The following is a 21424-nucleotide window of genomic DNA, read 5'->3' as shown; positions in this document are numbered from 1 at the left end:
TGACAAACAATGTTATAAAGCATCAATCACTCTTATCGTAAACTAGTAGTAGAATCGGTCGAATAACAGACAAAAGAGAAAATAACCATAACATATACTCCCTTGTGAGGATCGAAAACCTACTAATTCTATCTATGTAATGAGGAATAGTTGATGCAGGTACCCGTTGTATTGAATCCAGAATTGAAGTTTGATGATATGCTGAGAGTTACAGCCAATCATGCAGGTAGATTTTCGTTCTTAATACAAAGTCACAAAGGCGTATGTTATCCATATAAAAACGGTCTTTAATAAACTTTTTCTGAGTCACAAAATTGATTAAGGTCACCACTTTAACTTAACATATGAAAAATTTTTACGACCCAAAACACTGCATCTACAAAAAAGCTATTCACAAATTTCGAACTGCTGCCCCTAAATCACTATTCTTCAGAAGAAACTGAAATTTTGAATTTGGAAAGTAAATTTTAATACCTACCCCCTCCCCAGAAGAATTGAATGCGACTTTAAGTAAACGATTTCTGGGCCTACGTTTCACAACCACACAAATTCAATTTTCCTCTTCAATGAGATTTCAATGTAGTGATTTTAAAACGCAACAAGAAACAGGGATGGCTCGAGGTTTCACTGGATAGCACAATAAAAAGATACAAACAAGGACAGAAAGTCATTATTAGCTCACTTTCAATCGCTTTCTTTTCTGTTCATTGGATATGATATATTTGATTTGTGACATGTACTGTTGAACATAAGAAATTCGGATGAGGTAAACATTTTCAGCAGAACTACCAATCACTGAACCATGAGCTTTTAGCTGAATCAGTTGCTCTCTAAAATTAAAATATAAATTATAAAAACAGAAAATGTGGTTAAACCCAAAATTACACAAAGAACTATTGGGACTATCGTATTGCAATGAGCTTAAATAGTTTAATAATTTACCGTCGGGACGTCCTTGGTCGTATGTATAGCGCTGTTGCTCTGCCTCACGTATTGTTCCCGTCCCTCCTCTTCCGAAATTTCAGACCTTCTGATCTTTCGCCCATTAAAGTTTCTTATTTTAAATTTTGTAAATTTTTATTTGGTTTCCCCCTTTCTTTTAGTAACACTGAGATTGTTTTAAAGCTTAATGTGAAGGATCATGTAGTCTGTATAAAGAAAAAATCTAAAACATTTGAAGATAGGGCGAAAATTAACCTTTTAGGCCACAATTTATTTCCGTTTTTTAGTAACAGTTCTGGCTCTTCATGATTTATAGGCTAATCTATTTAGCAAGTGTTTTTGTATTTTTTTTTTTTTTTTAAGTGTTGGATGAATATTTGATAGGTTTTGATTGTAAGTGTTATAATTTGTTAACGTACTCAATTTTAGCCAAAACTTTTTTCAAAACCTTCAAACACTATATTCAAATTCTGCTATAGGTTTAAGCAGGCTATACACAATGAACAATCCGTCTGAAGTCACTGACTAACAGTACTACAGAAAATACTATACAAAGGAAACATCCAAAATGTATTTTTCCGCAAGAAAAAGAGAGGGAGGGGGGAGGGTGAATCGAAAAGTTCAGTAGAGACGTTTTTTAGTTACCTAATTTCGATTATTGGATTTTCCAAAATAAATTGTTTCATGAAAAGAAGTGTAGGAGAATCTCTCGATAGTTGAAGTTTCATACAGAAGAAACTTACGGCAGGCGTGTTTTTTCCCCAACCAAACTTTTAATAAAATAAAATATCCAAAATGTAATTTTCCTTGCAGAGGGAGGGGGGAATCATAACTTATAACAGGCCTGTTTTTTTTTTATTACAACAGCTTTACTATAGAACTATTCAAAGTAAACCTTTCTGTGCACACCTTAGATAAGACACGTTATTTGGTTAGGAGACTGTTACCAAGGAAAATGTATGAGATCCACATCTTCATGGGGGGAAGGAGGGGGAATCAAAACGCATAATAGGCCTTTCGGCCTATATGCGTATAGGCCGAAAAATCGAAATCGGCCTATAATTTCGGCCTATAATTCGAAACCATAGGGTTTCGGTAACGAGACTACCAAGGTCTGACTTCACTGAAAAGCATCCAAGCTTTTTAATTTTTTTTCTTAGACCTCGGTTCTTTTGCATGTTTACCGATTGATTAAGAAGAGAAATCAGGTCTGTCAATCCACCCCCAAACAGAGAATGACAAGACTTGTTTGAACCTGTGTTTATAGTAATCAATATAGTAATGTTTATAGTAATCCATATGTTTATAGTTTATAGTATAGATTATAGTAACAATGTTTACAGTATGTTATGGTGAAGTTATAGTAATGTCAATATAGTAATGTTTATAGTAATCAATATAGTAATATTTATATCACACTTAGCTTCGTTTTACTAAAATTAGATACAGTATCAGGGGTTGGCCCTCCCATCAAACATTCTTTGAGCTAAAGCTCAACCAAAGAGAAAAAGATGAATTATTGTCATATAATTTGTGTTGAAATATATGCTTTAATTTCATTGGCTTATATTAGTGACGTGAATCATCGTAACTTTAGGAAGTGTTATGACTTTTTGAACCATTTAAACTGTGGGAAAGAAAAACAGCTCCTGGTAGCACTTGTATGAGGAGCACAAATGACTAAGGCTTTTAAGAAGCATCTTATAGAGAGAAGTAAAAAAAAAAGACAAGCTCATCAAAAAAAGGCAAGAAAAAAGTTATTTCTAACCAATAAAAATAACTGCAGACGTTATATTACATTACATTAATGAAGTTAATTGCATTTAAACTTTTATGGAAGTTAGTAAATAAAAATCAGTCTATTTAACAATTGCTCCAATATTTTTATTGGTTTTTTCTCAACCAAAGAGAAAAAGATGAATTATTGTCATATAATTAATGTTGAAATATATACTTTTATTTCATTGGCTTATTTTAGTGACGTGAATCATCGTAACTTTCAGAATTGTTATGACTTTTTGAATCATTTAAACTGTGGGAAAGAAAAACAGCACCTGGTACCACTTACACACGGGGTACAAATGAATAAGACTTTTAAGAAGCATCTTATTGAGAGAGAAGTACAAATAAAAAAAAAAAAAAAAAAAAAAAAAAGACGACAAGCTCATCAAAAAAGGTCATCTAAAAAAAAAGAGCTCACCAAGCTCATCTAACCAATAATAATAACTGAAGACGTTATATCACATTACACTAAGGAAGTAAATTGCATTTAAAATTTTATGAAAGTTAGTTAATAAAAGTCAATCTCTTTAATAATTGCTCCGATATTTTTATTGATTTTTTCAACCAAAGAGAAAAAGATGAATTATTGTCAAATAATTAGTGTTGAAATATATGCTTTTATTTCCTTGGCTTTTTTAGTGACATGAATCATAGCAAACTTTCGGAAGTTTTATGACTTTTTGAACCACTTAAACTGTGTGAAAGAAAAACAGCTCCCGATAGCAGTTACATCAGGAGCACAAATGACTAAGGTTTTTAAGAAGCATCTTATTGAGAGAGAAGTACAAAAAAAAAGAAAAAAAATACAAAGAAAAAAAAGGACAAGCTCTTCAAAAAAGGCAAGAAATTTGATCTTTTTCTTCTTCATTATTCAGTTGTACTACCTAGTTTGTTGTTAATACCTATCCTTTACCCTTTATATATTTCTTTACCTTATATTTATAATTATATTATACTTTATATTTTTTTATATATTTATTATTCGTTACCCTTTATATATTGTTATTACCAATTAAGGCCAACTTAGATGACATATTTTTTAAGGTGATTTCTTTTATAAATTTCGTTTTATTTTAGCAACTTGTCCCTCCCTTACATACAGGAGCATCGTTGGGGGGAGGGAGAAAAATTATTTAATATAATTTAATATAATACCATTAATTCAATATAATTTGAAAAAAAAATGTTATACAGTACGTGCCCCTTGACTATCCGGATATAGACCTCTCTTGCCCCCCCCCCCAATAAAAATGCTGGAGATTCACCCCTGCTTAAAAATTGTCATGCCCTAGTTTGTTATTGCCTATTCAATACCCCATAAATGCTGTTATTATAAGTTAAAGACCAATTACATGACAGTTTTTATTTTTTTATTTTGGCTCAATTTAAAAACCTTGTTACACACTTTCGTGCCCTAGTTTGTTGTTTTTGTCTATTTAGAACTCTACAAATATTATTACCAGTTTAGTGACGATTAGACAACAAAATAACCCTGATTATCAAAAAATTACAGTAGCCTTGAATCTGTATACTCTGTAACTCTTCTCTGATTATGGCTATGATTCTTAACTCAATCTTAGAAGGAGTAAAAATTACTTTAAGCAGGAGTTCGGCTACTACCGTGCTCCCTCCCCTGACCGTAAACCTTCTAAAGAATAGTGGCTCATCTGCCCTTTACAGAAAAAAAAAAACTATTTTATAATAAACTAATATAAAACATATAAATATAAACAATATAAAAACTATTTTATATTGATTTAATTAGTTATTAGTTAATTATGGAACACAATAACTATCATTAATGATAGGAGAAATATAGGTGAAAAATTACAGATTACGGTTTCAATTTTTTTCTTTTGTAATTTCGTAAATTTTTCGTCATTGCTATATATAGTCAATAAGTTTGTGCAATTTTACCGTGTCTCTATAAAATAAAACTATATTAGTTACTTACAAATTTGGTTTAAATATTTCTTTGACATTCATAGCTTCAAACGCTTTTTTACATGTATCTACATCCATTCCATGAAAAACCATTCCAGGAGCTATTAAATCCTAAAATGAAATAATAATATAATATTATTTATAATTAAAAAACACACCCATATATATATATATATATATATATATATATATATATATATATATATATCTATATATATAAAAATAAGTTGTCTGTCTGTCTGTGGATGTGTGGATGGATGTGTCAGGTGACGTCACCTGAAAAAACTGGATCAGGTGACGTCAAAACTGAAAAAACTAAAAAAAGGCAAAAACTACAAAAAAACTAAAAACTAATAAAAAAAATAAAAAAGCTAAAAAACTAAAAAAACTATAAAGGTAAAAACCAATAAAAAACTAAAAAAAAACTGAAAAAACTAAAAAAAGGCAAAAACTACAAAAAAAAACTAAAAACTAATTAAAAAAAGTAAAAAAGCTAAAAAACTAAAAAAACTAAAAAAAAACTAAAAAAAGGTAAAAAACTAAAAAAAATAAAAAATAAAAAAAAAACTAAAAAAAAGGAAAAAACTGAAAAATAAGCTAAAATAAAGGTAAAAACCAATAAAAAACTAAAAAGAAAAAAAGGAAAAAACTAATAAATGACGACACTCAAAGAGAAAGCGACCAGGACAAAAGGAATGTTCGATTAGCAATCAACAAAGCACCGGGACACAGGGAGTATAAATGACGACCAGGACATAAGTAAAAAAAAAACTATCTATATATATAAAAATAAGTTGTCAAACTAAAAAAAGGCAAAAACTACAAAAAAAACTAAAAACTAATAAAAAATAAGTTGTCAAACTAAAAAAAGGCAAAAACTACAAAAAAAACTAAAAACTAATAAAAAAGCTAAAAAACTAAAAAAACTAAAAAAAGGCAAAAACTACAAAAAAAACTAAAAACTAATAAAAAAAATAAAAAAGCTAAAAAACTAAAAAAACTAAAAAAAGGTAAAAAACTAAAAAAACTAAAAACTAAAAAAAACTAAAAAAAAGGAAAAAACTGAAAAATAAGCTAAAATAAAGGTAAAAACCAATAAAAAACTAAAAAAAAACTGAAAAAACTAAAAAAAGGCAAAAACTACAAAAAAACTAAAAACTAATAAAAAAAGTAAAAAAGCTAAAAAACTAAAAAAACTAAAAAAACTAAAAAAAGGTAAAAAACTAAAAAAAAATAAAAAATAAAAAAAAACTAAAAAAAAAGGAAAAAACTGAAAAATAAGCTAACATAAAGGTAAAAACCAATAAAAACTAAAAAGAAAAAAAGGAAAAAACTAAAAAAAATTTTCATCTAAAAAACTAAAAAAAACTAAAAAAGGTAAAAACTAAAAGAACTAAAAAAGAAAAAAATAAATGACGACACTCAAAGAGAAAGCGACCAGGACAAAAGGAATGTTCGATTAGCAATCAACAAAGCACCGGGACATAGGGAGTATAAATGACGACCAGGACATAAGTAAAAAAAAAATTAACAAAACTAAAAAGAAGGTAAAAACTACAAAAAAAACTAAAAAGAAAAAAAAAACTAAAAACTAATAAAAAAACTAAAAAATCTAAAAATCTAAATAAACTAAAAAAGAAAAAAAAAGGAAAAAAATAAAGGAGAAAAACAAAACTAAAAAACGAATGTATATACAGACCGGTACACCGGGATACAAATGACGACCGGGACACAGGGAATATAAATGACGACCGGGACACAGGGACACAACTACAACGGGGACACCGGGGGAAACAGGGGGATATAAATGACGAACGGGACAAAAAAACTAAAAAGAAAAAAAAACTAAAAACTAATAAAAAAACTAAAAAATCTAAAAATCTAAATAAGCTAAAAAAGAAAAAAAAGGAAAAAAATAAAGGAGAAAAACAAAACTAAAAAACGAATGTATATACAGACCGGGACACCGGGATACAAATGACGACCGGGACACAGGGAATATAAATGACGACCGGGACACAGGGACACAACTACAACGGGGACACCGGAGGAAACAGGGGGATGTAAATGACGACCGGGACAGGGAATGGTCGATTAGCAATCACCATCAACAAAGCTCAAGGGCAATCATTAGAATCATGAGGTATAGATCTGAATACAGATTGTTTTCCCATGGACCATTATATGTTACATGTTCAAGAGTCGGTAAACCTGACAATCTATTTATATGCAAAGACAATGGGACAGCAAAGAATGTTGTATATTCGCAAGTTTTACGTAGTTAAAACCATATATATATATATCTATCTATATTCACAGGTGGGACATAGGGACACAACTACAATGGCGCGTAACTATTATGGCGCGTAACGACTTACGCGCGCGGGGGGGCTTGGGGGGGGCGCGAAGCGCCCCCACCAACTAGGTGTTGGGGTGGCGCGAAGCGCCACCCCAACAGCTAGTATATATATATATATATATATATATATATATATATATATATATATATATATATATATATATATATATATATATATATATATATATATATATATATATATATATATATATATATATATATATATATACATATATATATATATAAAATGAAAAGAGAAATCACCAATGCAACAGCACAAAAACATTAAAAAAAAAAAAGGAAGACAGAAGGAGAAAAGGAAGACTGTTTTCCTACATTAGTGACTAATATAGACCAGCACTTGAATGAGGCCTTAATTGAATTAAATGGTATTCTCTCTAAGCCACGACGTAAAAAATGGACTGTTAAGACTACTTGGAAGGATATCGATGGTTCTACTTACCGATTTGTCTTAGATGATAGTCTTAAGAAGATCAAGGTTCCCTATCAACTTCTCATTCAGAAATCAGCCCTACCGGTGAGTGAAAAACAAATTCTATTGAACATTTATTGTGCAGAAATCACTCATGCACTGCGTTGCGCTGAATTTTCGGCAGTCCCTTCTTGTAAGGTCCGAATTTGTACTGAAATTTCTAAATGGTCTGAAAATTGTGCATTATCTGAAGCGTGTAATCGGTCTAAATTCTGGCATAAACTTTGGAGTGAGTTTGGCCGACCTAGAAATTCTGCAGTTGACGATGTACGACTGTTTACTAAGCGCATGTTCATTAAGTTGCTTCAAAAACTTAAGTCTGATATAGTATAGAAGTTTAGCCAGTCAGTTGGTAATGACCTTAGTGCTGAGTGGAAATTTATAAAATCAAAATGTGCAACTAGAAGGGACATGGTTACTTGTGATCTTCCCAGTGAGCCTGAATGGGTATCACATTTCGCAACTGAGTTTTCTTTGCCCGATACAAATCTGGAACTTCGATACAAATCATATTCGATACAAATGTAGATGATACATTCGATACAAATATATATGATTCGATACTTCGATACAAATGTATATGAACATTGTATCGTTGTATATGAACAAGAGTTGGATGCGAATCTTTCTACTTCACATGGTATCGGATTTATAGTGTCAATGCCTAAAATAAGTTCTGAGATTTTACAGCTCAAGAAAAAGACTTCCCGTGGTGTCGACGTTTTATGTGGTATTCATTTAATGCACGGGAGTATTAGTCTATTGATACATTTAGAAATTCCATACCAGATTATTTTTAATTCAGGTCTGGTTCCTGATTCTTTTTGTACTGGTATTTTGACATCTGCTTTAAAACAAGTTAATGATTCCTCTGTATGTCGTTCCTACCGTCCAATTACCGTATCTTCTGTTTTATGTAAATTAATGGAGTTGCTTGTGATTAATGATGTAAATGTATGTTGTTATTCCCAGGATTCACAGTTCGAATTTAAAAAGGGTGTAAGCAGAGATCATATCCATAGCCTTATTGCAAATCTTTTAATTGAATCGAGGGAGCTTGGGGAGCCCCTAGTTGTTGGTAGTCATGATGTGCGTCGAGTTTTCGACTCTAGCATACACTCGCATTTGCTACTTTCGGCTCTGGCTCGAGGTCTTGATCATTCCATTGTAACGTGTTTTAGAAGTATATATAGAAAACTCCATGTTAAAATTAAGGTGCCTGTAGGGGGGGGGGGGTGTTTTGTCTGAGAGTATGATTCCTGTACGAAAAGGGATTCGTCAAGGTGCTATTACCTCTCCTCCTCTTTATAAAAATAGCGTTCTTGAGGGGCGCAGTCGCATACGATCACTAGTTGTATTTATCGCGGACTTGATGTTTCAGTATCGAACTATGTGTATCGAGTATCAGTATCAGTATCAGGTATTCAGTATCGAGCTGATGGTGTTTTAAACTTAAGCCACTCTGTACCCCAATTAAGAAAAATTTTAACATCTTAAATGTTTATTACGCTAAAATTGTCCTATTACTTTACTTACAAGTAATTATTTTAAACTTCTTATTAATTATTATTCTACATAATTATTACTATAAACTTCTTAGTAATTATTACTAATTATTTAAACTAATTAATAAGATTTAAGTCAGTATTTCAAGCTTCAAAGCAAGTATAAAGATGTGAGACGGAAAAGTCGCCCAAAGTCCATAAAAAAGGAAAGTTTCTATATGAAGTCCACGGTGAACATTCAGCGACCATTTTCTCTAGCAACGTCTGAAATCTAGAGAGCATTGTTTTAGATTATTTTAATTATACCCCCCCCAAAAGAAAGAAAACACAAAAAAAAAGTTAAAAGCAATGTCAATAACCTCGCGACCCATTATATTAGACAAGTTTATATAGTGACAGATATAATTTTAATTCGTTTATAATTAGACATAGTTTAGCCAGTTTCGTTATAATAAATTATAGTTTAGCCAGTAGCCTATTTTATCATGAGAAATTAATTTTCTAATCGATTGTTACTTTCTCTTTAATTTTTAAAGTCTTGCATATTCGAGTGAAATGCATCTACTAATGAATGAGTCTTCATAGATAAGCGTCTAGTTTTCTTTTGGATCAACTAGGACCCAGCGTCTATGGGAATTTGACCCCATAGACTGGGGGGTCGACCCATTCGACCCCATTTTGGGTTTTTGAAACAACATGTCAGAGAATATCACTAACAACTGTTAGTAGCTGTGTTATTAGCGGCAACACCATTGTTATTACAGATTTAAATTATTTTTTTCCTTGCTAGAATAAAAACAGAGGAAAGAAAAATTGTTATTTTGCTGTTTTAAGGCGGACAAAGCCTTTTGCACAAAAAAACAGCTCTACTGCACATTTATTTACCAAAAATAGATAGTGTTATCTTTATCATAGATAGATGGCCAAGGTACTTTAAGCCAAGGTAGATGGCAACATTCAATATTGTTCAACAAAATTCCGAAAATTTGACTTACAGAAGAAACAGAAGAAAGAAAAATTATTATTTTGGTGTTAAGACGGACATAGCCTTTTGCAACCATGATCAAAACAGCTCTACTGCACACTTATTTGCCAAAAATAGATAGGGTTATCTTTATCATAGACATATGACATTATTTTAAGCTAAGATAGATGGCAACATTCAATATTGTTCAACAAAACTCAAGAAAATTGACTTACACCCCGAAAGTGAATCAATGATTCCCAAGTGGCAAAAATTTCTGAAGAAGAAGAAGACTTACGTGGAATGTCACTAAATCAGGTGAAAATACTGAGGGCTTTCGATTAATGGCAGGAACGCCCTTTCCATCAACTACTACTTTCGTAACTCTAAATTGAGCGGGCTGTATCTAAAACAAGAATAAAAAAAAAATTTAGTTTACATCACGAAGGCACAAGGATTATAAAAAGAAACACAATGCCCGATTAATGACAGGAACGCCCTTTCCATCAACTACTACTTTCGTAACTCTAAAATGAGCGGGCTGTATCTAAAACAAGAATAAAAATTTTTAGTTTATATCACGAAGGCACAAGGATTATAAAAAGAAACGCAATGCCACATTATATCCCAAAAATATTAGTTTTCTATATATATATATATATATATATATATATATATATATATATATATATATATATATATATATATATATATATATATAATATATATATATATATATATATATATATATATATATATATATATATATATATATATATATATATATATATATATATACATCACTCCAAATACGTCTTCCTTAGCCGCATAATTTAATCACAAGATCTTTCCTAGGCATCAGTGGCGTAATGCCGTCAAAATCCGGGGACAGGGGTGGGGGCAAATTGGAGCCAATTTGCCCAAATCAAGTGAAAACTGAAAAATAAGCAATATATTACCATAAATGCAAAGATATACTAGAGCAATCTGACATGCTCCTCTGAATACTTGAATTATGCAGGCATATCTTAGTTTTGACATGTTTTTGCAGAAACTAAATTTCAGCCAGGGGGGGGGATGAAGTCTAGGGGGACAACTTGGGTCTAGAGGGGACAGTTACCCTCCCCCTGTCCCATAGCAAATTACACCCCTACTAGATATCTTAAATTTCTTTAATTTAAATTTTAATATGTGGTCTCTTTTCTACAAAAATGGCAGAAGTTTTTGTATGAATCAAACAAATAACACTCAAATAAATAAAATATATTGTATAGGCAATATCAGACGCTTGACAAAAAAACGACAACATATTTGAAAAATACATAAATATAAAGATATACTATATATAACATAATAATTATAATGAAATAATTCCAGTATATAATATATATACAATATATATATAATATACTAATATATAATGTAGTATATTAATATATATTATATGACATATAATATATAATATAAAAATATATTATATTATTATAATACATATTATAATATACTATATCATTTTTATATTAAAAAAAATATAAATAAAAATAAGTAAGACAAAACAGCACTTTCAGCCAGGGAAAAATCCCAATCGCAAAAAATAAGGAAGAACTTATTTACTTTTGCAATTTCGTTGGAAATAAACTAACAAATGAGATCTGCACGTTTTTTAAACGAATTTTCAATGGCCGAATTTCAACCTCGTTTTCTTGGCTATATTTAAATTATGTTTTCTCTCTTTTTTTTGTCAAACTTCATATACAGACAGTGGGGTCTTATTTAGCACATTTAGAAAATACCAGTATATTGAAAGACAACATTATTGGGAGAGCTGTCTTAAGATATTTGAGGCATAAGTACCTGGGCATGAGCTGTAGGACTACTGGTTCCATTTGTTTTTGCACTTCCGGCTGGGCTTCTTCCACTTGGCACAGGAATCAGACCTGGGGGAGGCTTTGGAACCTGTTGCGCGGGTCTAGGTGAAGCTGGTTGGTTCATAGGAGCGCCTGGGTATCTTGCATAACTTGGATATGCAGCTGACAAATTTGCTTGAATCATGGACGCTCTATAAAAAATTTATAGACTATAAAATTCTGTAAATAAAAATTATAAAAGCTCTATAATTTTATATTATAAAATTATAAGAACTCTATAAATAAAAAAAAACAATTGTTTTATGGCATAAACATTAAAACTGGCTGCAGGTTTTATTTCGAAGTTATAATTGGCTCATAATATGATGGGCAACAGATGATGGCCGCACCAAATGGAACTTCAACGAAACCTTTTCCACATCTATAATTCTTCAGATACGATATTGTTTATAAAATTTTCAGATATATTATTTGTACTTATTTGACATTGCAAGCTCTTGGCTTATGGCAGCGATCCAGCAACATGATTGGCCCCAGGACGATCTTTCTTCAGTTAACAACTCAACGATCACCAGTCTCAATCTGAACGTACACCACATCTCCTGAATTCGCTAAGTGGCCACAAGTTCGAACCTGAGGGTATATAAATGAATGTTTCTTTAACTGACAGCACGTTTCCTTCATGATTGCAACAAGAGACAATTTACACCATCGCTTATTAAGAGTCGGAAGCCCTTGCTTTTAGCAGTCATCAAGATCCGGCGACATATTTGGCTCCAGGACTATCTTTCTACAGTTGATGACTCGACACTCAACAACCAGTTTCAATCCGAACGTACACCCATATCTCCTGAATTCGCTAAGTGGCCACAAATCCAAACTTGAGGGTATATAAACGAATGTTTCTTTAACCAACAGCACGTTTCCTTCATGATTGCAACAAGAGACAATTACACCATCGCTTATTACGAGTCAGAAGCCCTTGCTTTTCGCAGTGATCAAGATCCGGCGACATAGTTGGCTCCGGGACCGTCTTTCCACAGTTGATGACTCGACGATCAACAACGAGTCTCAATTCGAGCACACATCTTATCTCTTGAATTCACAAGGTGGTCACAACTTTATGGTTTACAGTTTTCTCTAACCACCAGCTGGTTTCCTCCACGATTGCAACAAGAGACGCCTAAAAGATTGCTTAGAACAAGTTTCACGTTGCAAGTCCTTACTTCTAACAGCGACCCAACCGTATGTTTGGCGACAAGAAGGTCTTTCCACATTTGATGGTCGATACACAACCAGTCACAATTCCAGCGTCTGCCATATTTCTTAAATTCGTCAAGTGGCTAAAACTCACACTTGATGATAGATACCCAGGTTTTCTTTGACCGTCAGCTCACTTCCTCCACGATTGCAACAAGAGAAATTCCATGCATTGTTTAGTTCTATTTCATGGTGCAAGCCCTTAATTCTGCTAATGAAGTTTTGGCTCCTGAAGGGTATGTTTATACTAGATGGCTAGGCAATTGAAAACCAGCTTCGATCCCCCAAGGATAGGAATCAAGACTTTTCTCACATAGCTTTCGACCAATCACTAACATTCAGCAACAGAAAGAATCCCATGACGTCATACACCGTGAATCCGAAGCCAAGCGAAAATTTCTTCTCACACATACAATCAGGAGGCTTGATTAAAAAAAGACAAATTTCACACGTAATTTTGGTAAAGTTACTGTTTTGCGACTTGGGTAAAGAGGTGGAACTTTCAAGAAATTGTTTTTCGGGAGAGGGAGGGGTTGACGGCTTCATATTTCATGCTGGGGCGAGGAAGGTAGAAAATTTCCTCTAGTCTTCAAAAAAAATTAAATTCAACGATTGTGATTCTTTTTCACGCTTTTTTTTTATTTTATATACTGAGGAGGCATCTGGTTTTGTGAAAGAGTGAAGCAGGAGTCGTAGTTGCATATTCGTGAAAATTCTTTGTTTATGGGTCTCGACGGGGGATTTACCACAGAGCAGTGTATTTAAATGTATTTATATCCATTCTTATTAATTAAGCTCGAGTTGAAAAGATCGATCAGAATCCATTGATGGCATTTCAGCTAAAGACTGTCATCAGATTCTTAATTAAGTTAAAATTTAGGGGAGTCCATACCTCTTAGAAAATGTTCATTCTTCTATACCAATTGGGTATGCCTGTACACTTTAGAGAAAAACCGTTTATTTTACATGTGAATACACCAAAGGTACTTAATACAAGATATAAATGCACCGAACAAAGCCATGCTAGCTCAGTCAGTAAAGTGATTTACATCTGGCACGCACGCAGGAGGGAGGCCTCCGGGCCCGGTAACCCCAGAAAATCTCACAATTTTTTATTTTCCCATAATTTTTTGATTCCTCTCCCAGAATAAGGGATTTGAAGGATTTGCTTCCCCCCCCCCCCCGAAATAAATTCCTGCGTGCCTGACTGACATGATTCTTAACCAAGAGGTTGTTTATTTAAGGGGGGGTGAATATTAAGGGGTTGTTTTTCCTGGATACTTGTTTCTCACCATGTTGTTTTCTCAATAATCAATATTAGACTCAAATTCACATACAGATGGATAAAGAATTTAATTAAAGGCGGGGGAGGGATCAGGACCGGATTGAATACGTGCGGGGCCCGATTGGACTTTTTTGTGGGGCCTTCTCTGTATATTAAATACTTAAATAAAATATGTCCGCATACAAGTTTACGTATATAAAGTAGTTAACGAGTAGTGCCTAATCTCTCTAATGATGGACTATCACATTTAAATTCAAAAAATTGACATGACCTTTAACGGGTATCACTTTTCTATACTAGCACGTATATATTATATAATAATAAACACATTAATAAATCTCATCCAACAATGCAAACTGAAAACAAATATATTTTTGATTATTTGAATAACTCATAATTTTCCCCTTAGTATCAAAAATAATTTGCTTTAAATTTCGGTTTTTTATTCATTTTGATGGTAACGTGGGGCCCTTTCAAATACGCGGCCCAATCGCTACATTCGCTACATTCGCCCTTTATCCGGCACTGGGAGGGATTTTTCTTTCGGTAACGAGTGATTTCTGAAAATCAATGATAAAAACATTGGGAGAGGGACATCCTGCTCCCCCTTACCTGACACCTGTAGTGATGATAACAGCTGATAAGTATGTTTTCATTTTACAATGCTTGTGTTTATAGTTTTTTTTAGATCAAGTGCTCGATGATAAAGCAGACTGGGACGTTCCACTTTCCTTTAGCTGGCAAACGTTTAATTTTTACTATTTTCAGCTCATTTCATTTGTCAAATGGCAAACACATTGAGGAAGGGGGTGTCCCACTTCCCCGTACGAAACGCTTCTAGTTATTATCTAATGAGTTATGACGTAGGTTTTGCAATTAAAGTTACAAGAAGAGAAAGTTTACATATTCTAAAGTTACGTATTCTAGTGAGTTATGACGTATGTTTTGCATTTAAAATTATAAGAAGAGAGAGTTTACTTATTCTAAAGCTACGCATTCTAGTGACTTATGACATATGTTTTGCATTTAAAGTTACAAGAAGAGAATGTTTATATATTCTAAAGTTACGTATTCTAGCGAGTTATGACGTATGTTTTGCATTTAAAGTTATAAGAAGAGAAAGTTTACTTATTCTAAAGTTACGAATTCTAGTGACTTATGACGTATGACGTTATGACGTATGTTTTGTACTTAAAGTTATAAGAACAGAAAGTTTACTTATTCTAAAGTCACGTATTCTAGAGACGTATGACGTATGCTTTGCATTTAAAGTTACAAGAAGAGAAAGTTTACTTATTCTAAATTTAAGTATTCTAGTGACTTATGACGTATGACGTTATGACGTATGTTTTGTATTTAAGGTTATAAGAAGAGAAAGTTTAAATATTCTAAAGTTACGTATTCTAGTGACTTATGGCGTATGTTTTGCATTTAAAGTTATGAGAAGAGAAAGTTTACTTATTCTAAAGTTACGTGTTCTAGTGACTTATGACGTATGACGTTATGACGTATGTATTGCATTTAAATTTATAAGAAGAGAAAGTTTACCCAGACACTCTCGGCTGTTGAATAGATCCATTCCGGAGTAACGTTGGAAGTAAAGGGTTCACGTATCCTCCTTGAGCTGCCTGCAAAAATTGTTTTATTACTTTAGGTGTGTTAAAATTAGATCTCAGTAGCTATGGAGAGTTCAAAGGAAACAAGGTCTATTTAAATATATTGACAAGCAAAGTAGACCAAGTTTAAAAAAAAATCCTTTAGATAAAAAAGTTTAAAAATAAATTTGTATCTGATACACAATTTAGTTAAAGATATGTAGTTAAAGGAACAGCTATCATATTTTTGATCCCTGGGAAATTAGTTTAAAGCCGATTCAATGTGTTGGCTATACAACTAATATAAGTCAATAGAAAATAGAAAAAAAAGCTAAAGAAAATCCACAAAATAGCTCACAATCACAAACTCCTCAATACAAATATAGTTAAAAACTAAGTAACAAAATTAAGAGCTTTCAGTGGTATTCCTTCACGTATGTTAACTTAACCTAGGTTCAGTTTTTTTTTGCTGATGTCAAACTCCTCACGTACAGCAGATGTCGGAAAAACGCAGAAATAGCTGATAAGCCTCGGTTATTTATCCGTATTTAATTGCAGGGGCGTCCATAGGGTGTGAGGGGAGAAGTAACTGGGGTTAACCTCCCCCACTAAATTTCGAAAAATATCTTTTGTCAGTATTTTTGTTTTTATATATATATATATATATATTATATATAAATAAGTTGTCTGTGTGTCGAATGACGTCATGTTTGTGTGTCGACTGACGTCATATTTGTCGACTGACGGAATTACAGACCGGGACATCGGGACACAAATGACGACCGGGACACCGAGACATAGGGAATATATAAAAATAAGTTGTCTGTGTGTCGAGTGACGTCATGTTTGTGTGTCGACTGACATCATGTTTGTCGACTGACAAAATTACAGACCGGGACATCGGGACACAAATGACGACCGGGACACCGGGAATATAAATGACGACCGGGACACAAGGAATGTTCGATTAGCAATCACCATCAACAAAGCACCGGGACACAAATGACGACCGGGACACAGGGAATATAAATGACGACCAGGACATTCAAAGAGAAATTACAGACCGGGACACCGGAACACAAATGACGACCGGGACACCGGGACACAGGGAATATAAATGACGACCGCGACACTCAAAGAGAAATTACAGACTGGGACACCGGGACCCAAAGACGACCGGGACACAGAGAAATAACTACAACGGGGACGCCGGGGGGCACAGGGGGATATATAAATGACGACGGGGACACAGGGAATGTTCGATTAGCAATCACCATCAACAAAGCTGAAGGGCAATCATTAGAATAATGAGGTATAGATCTGAATGCAGATTGTTTTTCCCATGGACAGTTATGTGTTGCATGTTCAAGAGTCGGTAAACCTGACAATCTATTTATATGCACAGACAATGGAACAGCGAAGAATGTTATATATTCGCAAGTTTTACGTAGTTAAAAATATATATATATATATATATATATATATATATATATATATATATATATATATATATATATATATATATATATATATATATATATATATATATATATATATATATATATATATATATATATATATATATATATATATATATATATATATATTCACATGTGGGACACAGGGACACAACTACAATGGCGCGTAACTAATATGGCGCGTAAAATACAGATTGTTTTTCCCATGGACAATTATATGTTGCATGTTCAAGAGTCGGTAAACCTGACAATCTATTTATATGCACAGACAATGGGACAGCCAAGAATGTTGTATATTCGCAAGTTTTACGTAGTTAAATATATATATATATATATATATATCTATCTATCTATCTATCTATCTATCTATCTATCTATCTATATATATATATATATATATATATATATATATATATATATATATATATATATATATATATATATATATATATATATATATATATATATATATATATCTATATTCACAGGTGGGACACAACTACAATGGCGCGTAACTAATATGGCGCGTAACGACTTACGCGCACGGGGGGGCTTGGGGGGGGGCGAAGCGCCCCCGCCAACTAGGTGTTGGGGTGGCGCGAAGCGCCACCCCAACACCTAGTATGTATATATATATATATATATATATATATATATATATATATATATATATATATATATATATATATAAGTTGTTTGTTTGTCTGTTTGTCGACTGACGTCATTATAAGGATTGAGCTGTATGTCGTCATGAAGTTGTTTGTCGACTGACGTCATGTTTGTCAACTGACGAAATTACAGACCGGGACACAGGGAATATAAATGACGACCGGGACACTCAAAGAGAAATTACAGACTGGGACACCGGTACACAAATAACGACCGGGACACAGGGAATATAAATGACGACCGGGACACAACTACAACGGGGACGCCGGGGGCACAGGGGGGATATATAAATGACGACCGGGACACAGGGTATGTTCGAAGAGAAATTTTGTCAACTGACGAAATTACAGACCGGGACACAGGGAATATAAATGACGACCGGGACATTCAAAGAGAAATTACAGACTGGGACACCGGGACACAAATGACGACCGGGACACAGGGAATATAAATGACGACCGGGACACAGGGACACAACTACAACGGGGACATCGAGGGGCACAGGGGGATATATAAATGACGACGGGGACACAAGGAATGTTCGATTAGCAATCACCATCAACAAAGCTCAAGGGCAATCATTAGAATAATGAGGTATAGATCTGAATACGGATTGTTTTTCCCACGGACAATTATATGTTGCATGTTCAAGAGTCGGTAAACCTGACAATCTATTTATATGCACAGACAATGGGACGGCGAAGAACGTTGTATATTCGCAAGTTTTACGTAGTTAAAAACATATATATCTATCTATATTCACAGGTGGGACACAACTACAATGGCGCGTAACGGTTTACGCGCGTGGGGGGGGGCGAAGCCCCCCCACCAACTAGGTGTTGGGGTGGCGCGAAGCGCCACTCCAACAGCTAGTATATATATATATATATATATATATATATATATATATATATATATATATATATATATATATATATATATATAAACACAATTACACACCCTAGATTTTGAAAAAATAATGTTGCCCTCCTCTCCCCTACATTTTCATGAGCTGAATCCCTGTTTACTTTTCACCGTCTTGAGTTGTCCTAGTTTATCTGATTTTCTTGTTCTTGTTGAAGTACACCTTGAGTTTCCAAACATTTTTGCTGGAAGGCCGCATTAACTATCAAAAAGTAGTTTGGGGGATTGACTACATTGCACAATAGATGTCCAAATGAGAAAGATTTTTAGAAAGAATGAGAAAACATTTTATATATTTGACATTAACATGTTTATATTATCATTATTTAATATTGCATTGATACACTGCAGATGGACACCTATTTTTGTGGGAATGGTTAAATTGTTTCCTGGATGACATAATAGTAGACATTTCTGGCTTTAGATTTGATGTCCCTAAGATTAACAGTGACCAGAGATTATCAATAGAGAAGTTATTCTTAAATCGTTAATCACGTATTTCATCGCCTAAAATGTCTGCTTGCAGAAGTATTTTGTTCCAAAGATAAAAAAGTATTGTGATGCAAAAGCTTTGACGTTGGGAAGGTCTTCCTGGGACAGAAACTTGTAAAAACTAGAAAGTCCTTATTTAAACTAGTCCCTAAGGATGTCATTTGCTTGCAACTCAATGACCTGCAATTCATCTGAGCAACTGCCCACACCTGATTCAAATGGCTTCTGAAATAGCCTCACTTCTGCCTCTGAATATAAAAAAAGCCCCTAAAACTGCATCTGCAGGTATTCGATGATCTGGCATGCAAATGACAAGGGGAACTCAGCTTTTGCATCGGTCATGAGGATCTTGCACTGCTGAAGGTCCGTCAAGTTGTTGACCGGTAACTGTTCCAAAAACAAGACAAGTTTGGATCTGAAGGCCTTTAGGTATATCAGACACTAGGCCTTTAGGTAGATCAGAAACTAGGTTTTTCTTTCCTTGTAGGTTCAGAAAAGGCCGATTTTCATATCCACTCTTCATCTGACAGCAACGGTTGTGACTTGCCTTTACTTTCTAAGAAGGTATAGCCCCCCGACCTTATATTGCCCCGAACTTATATTCTTCATCTAAGTAGAACCTGTTTCTCTGACGCTCAATCCTAATGAAATATACTTAAGTTTGTTTAAAATATAGTACTTTAGAAACAAGTTTGGGCTATATATTTGCACATTGTGGGAGGGGGGTGTAAATTACAGTGGGTCTGCATACCTATTGTGTTAGGCACAATTATTCTGCATATTAGGAGGTAAGAATTGTTTTCTAACTTCACACTGTTCAAATACTTTGCCCCCAACCCCCCAAATGTGAAAATATACTACCAAAATTAAATATTTTTCATCTGTTATGTCACTCCTCTTTGTCTTGCCTCACGCTAAGCTGAAAGAAACTAACGACCCCCCTCCCAACCTATTCAAAGCTCCACTGCTTACCCCCTCCCACATAGTCACAACTTTCATTGAATCTTCTCTTTTGATCTCTTCCAACTCCATTTGAGGACGACCTACTTTCTTGACAGACCGTAAAAATGATGATTATGCAAAAACTTCTTTTCTCTAGATGTCTCTTCCGCTTAAGGCCATAGAGCGATGCTAATGAACCTATACCAAGGTAGTTCCATTTCACTAAAACACTGATTATCGAAAAACGAGTTTCCTGACATATGCTAATGAACTTCCGTACAATACCAGGTCATGTCAGAAAACCTGGACTATATCAGACCGATCAACCGTAAAAGGATTTATAGAGAAATTCGCTGAACCAGGAAGGAAATATAAGCTAATGACCCTCTCCGAGACAGTCCAGGTCATGGCCAAGGAAAGCTTATCCAGTCCCTTAAATGCTGACAACCGAAAAACAAACTCACAATGACATTCCTCTATTATCTTGAAATCCGAGGTTCCGTAAAAAAAAAAAAAACCGTTGGTCAATCATAGGACTATGTCGTACGATTAACCAACGTAGATACATATAGATATATTTCTTATTATCATTATCTTATATGTCTTGTATATTATTTATCGTAGATATGTCTTTTTCGCTCAACCAGAAAGTATAGCTAAGGTAAATGACCTTCCTTGAGTTGAGACGGTCCAGGTCATGGCCAAGGAAACTTGGCCATTTCCTTAAATATTGATTATGGAAAACGAGTTTACTGACATATGCTAATGACCTTCCGTTCGATCCAGGTCATGTAAAAAAAAAAAAAAAATCTGGACTATATCGTTATACTGATCAACCCAAACAAGTTTGTAGATATATATCTTTTTCCCTTAACCAGGAAGTACAGCCACGCTAATTATCATCCTCGAAAAAAAATCCAGG

At 33.6% G+C, this 21424-nt stretch overlaps 1 protein-coding gene across 5 annotated transcripts in view; it reads right to left on the bottom strand.

Annotated features, from left to right (window-relative positions):
• Positions 1 to 266: 266 nt before the first annotated feature.
• The window catches only part of LOC136039176 (uncharacterized), a 40737-nt gene continuing 19579 nt past the window's right edge, over positions 267 to 21424 (bottom strand). For 2 of the 5 annotated variants that reach the window (XM_065722691.1, XM_065722692.1), the window contains 5 exons: positions 15951 to 16030; positions 11844 to 12048; positions 10288 to 10395; positions 4679 to 4779; positions 267 to 830 (listed from right to left, as the gene is read on the bottom strand). In XM_065722691.1, the coding sequence (XP_065578763.1) occupies positions 674 to 830; positions 4679 to 4779; positions 10288 to 10395; positions 11844 to 12048; positions 15951 to 16030 (651 nt within the window). In that variant the 3' untranslated portion in view covers positions 267 to 673. Of the gene's footprint in view, positions 831 to 4678; positions 4780 to 10225; positions 10396 to 10419; positions 10537 to 11843; positions 12049 to 15950; positions 16031 to 21424 lie in introns of those variants that run through there. The other 3 variants (XR_010620386.1, XM_065722693.1, XM_065722694.1) reach the window with 3 other exon arrangements.

Source organism: Artemia franciscana, chromosome 19 (assembly GCF_032884065.1).
Source record: "Artemia franciscana chromosome 19, ASM3288406v1, whole genome shotgun sequence".
Classification (NCBI taxonomy): Eukaryota; Metazoa; Arthropoda; class Branchiopoda; order Anostraca; family Artemiidae; genus Artemia; species Artemia franciscana.
The sequence above is the reverse complement of the archived record's forward strand: the minus strand, read 5'-3'. Positions and strand labels throughout refer to the sequence as shown.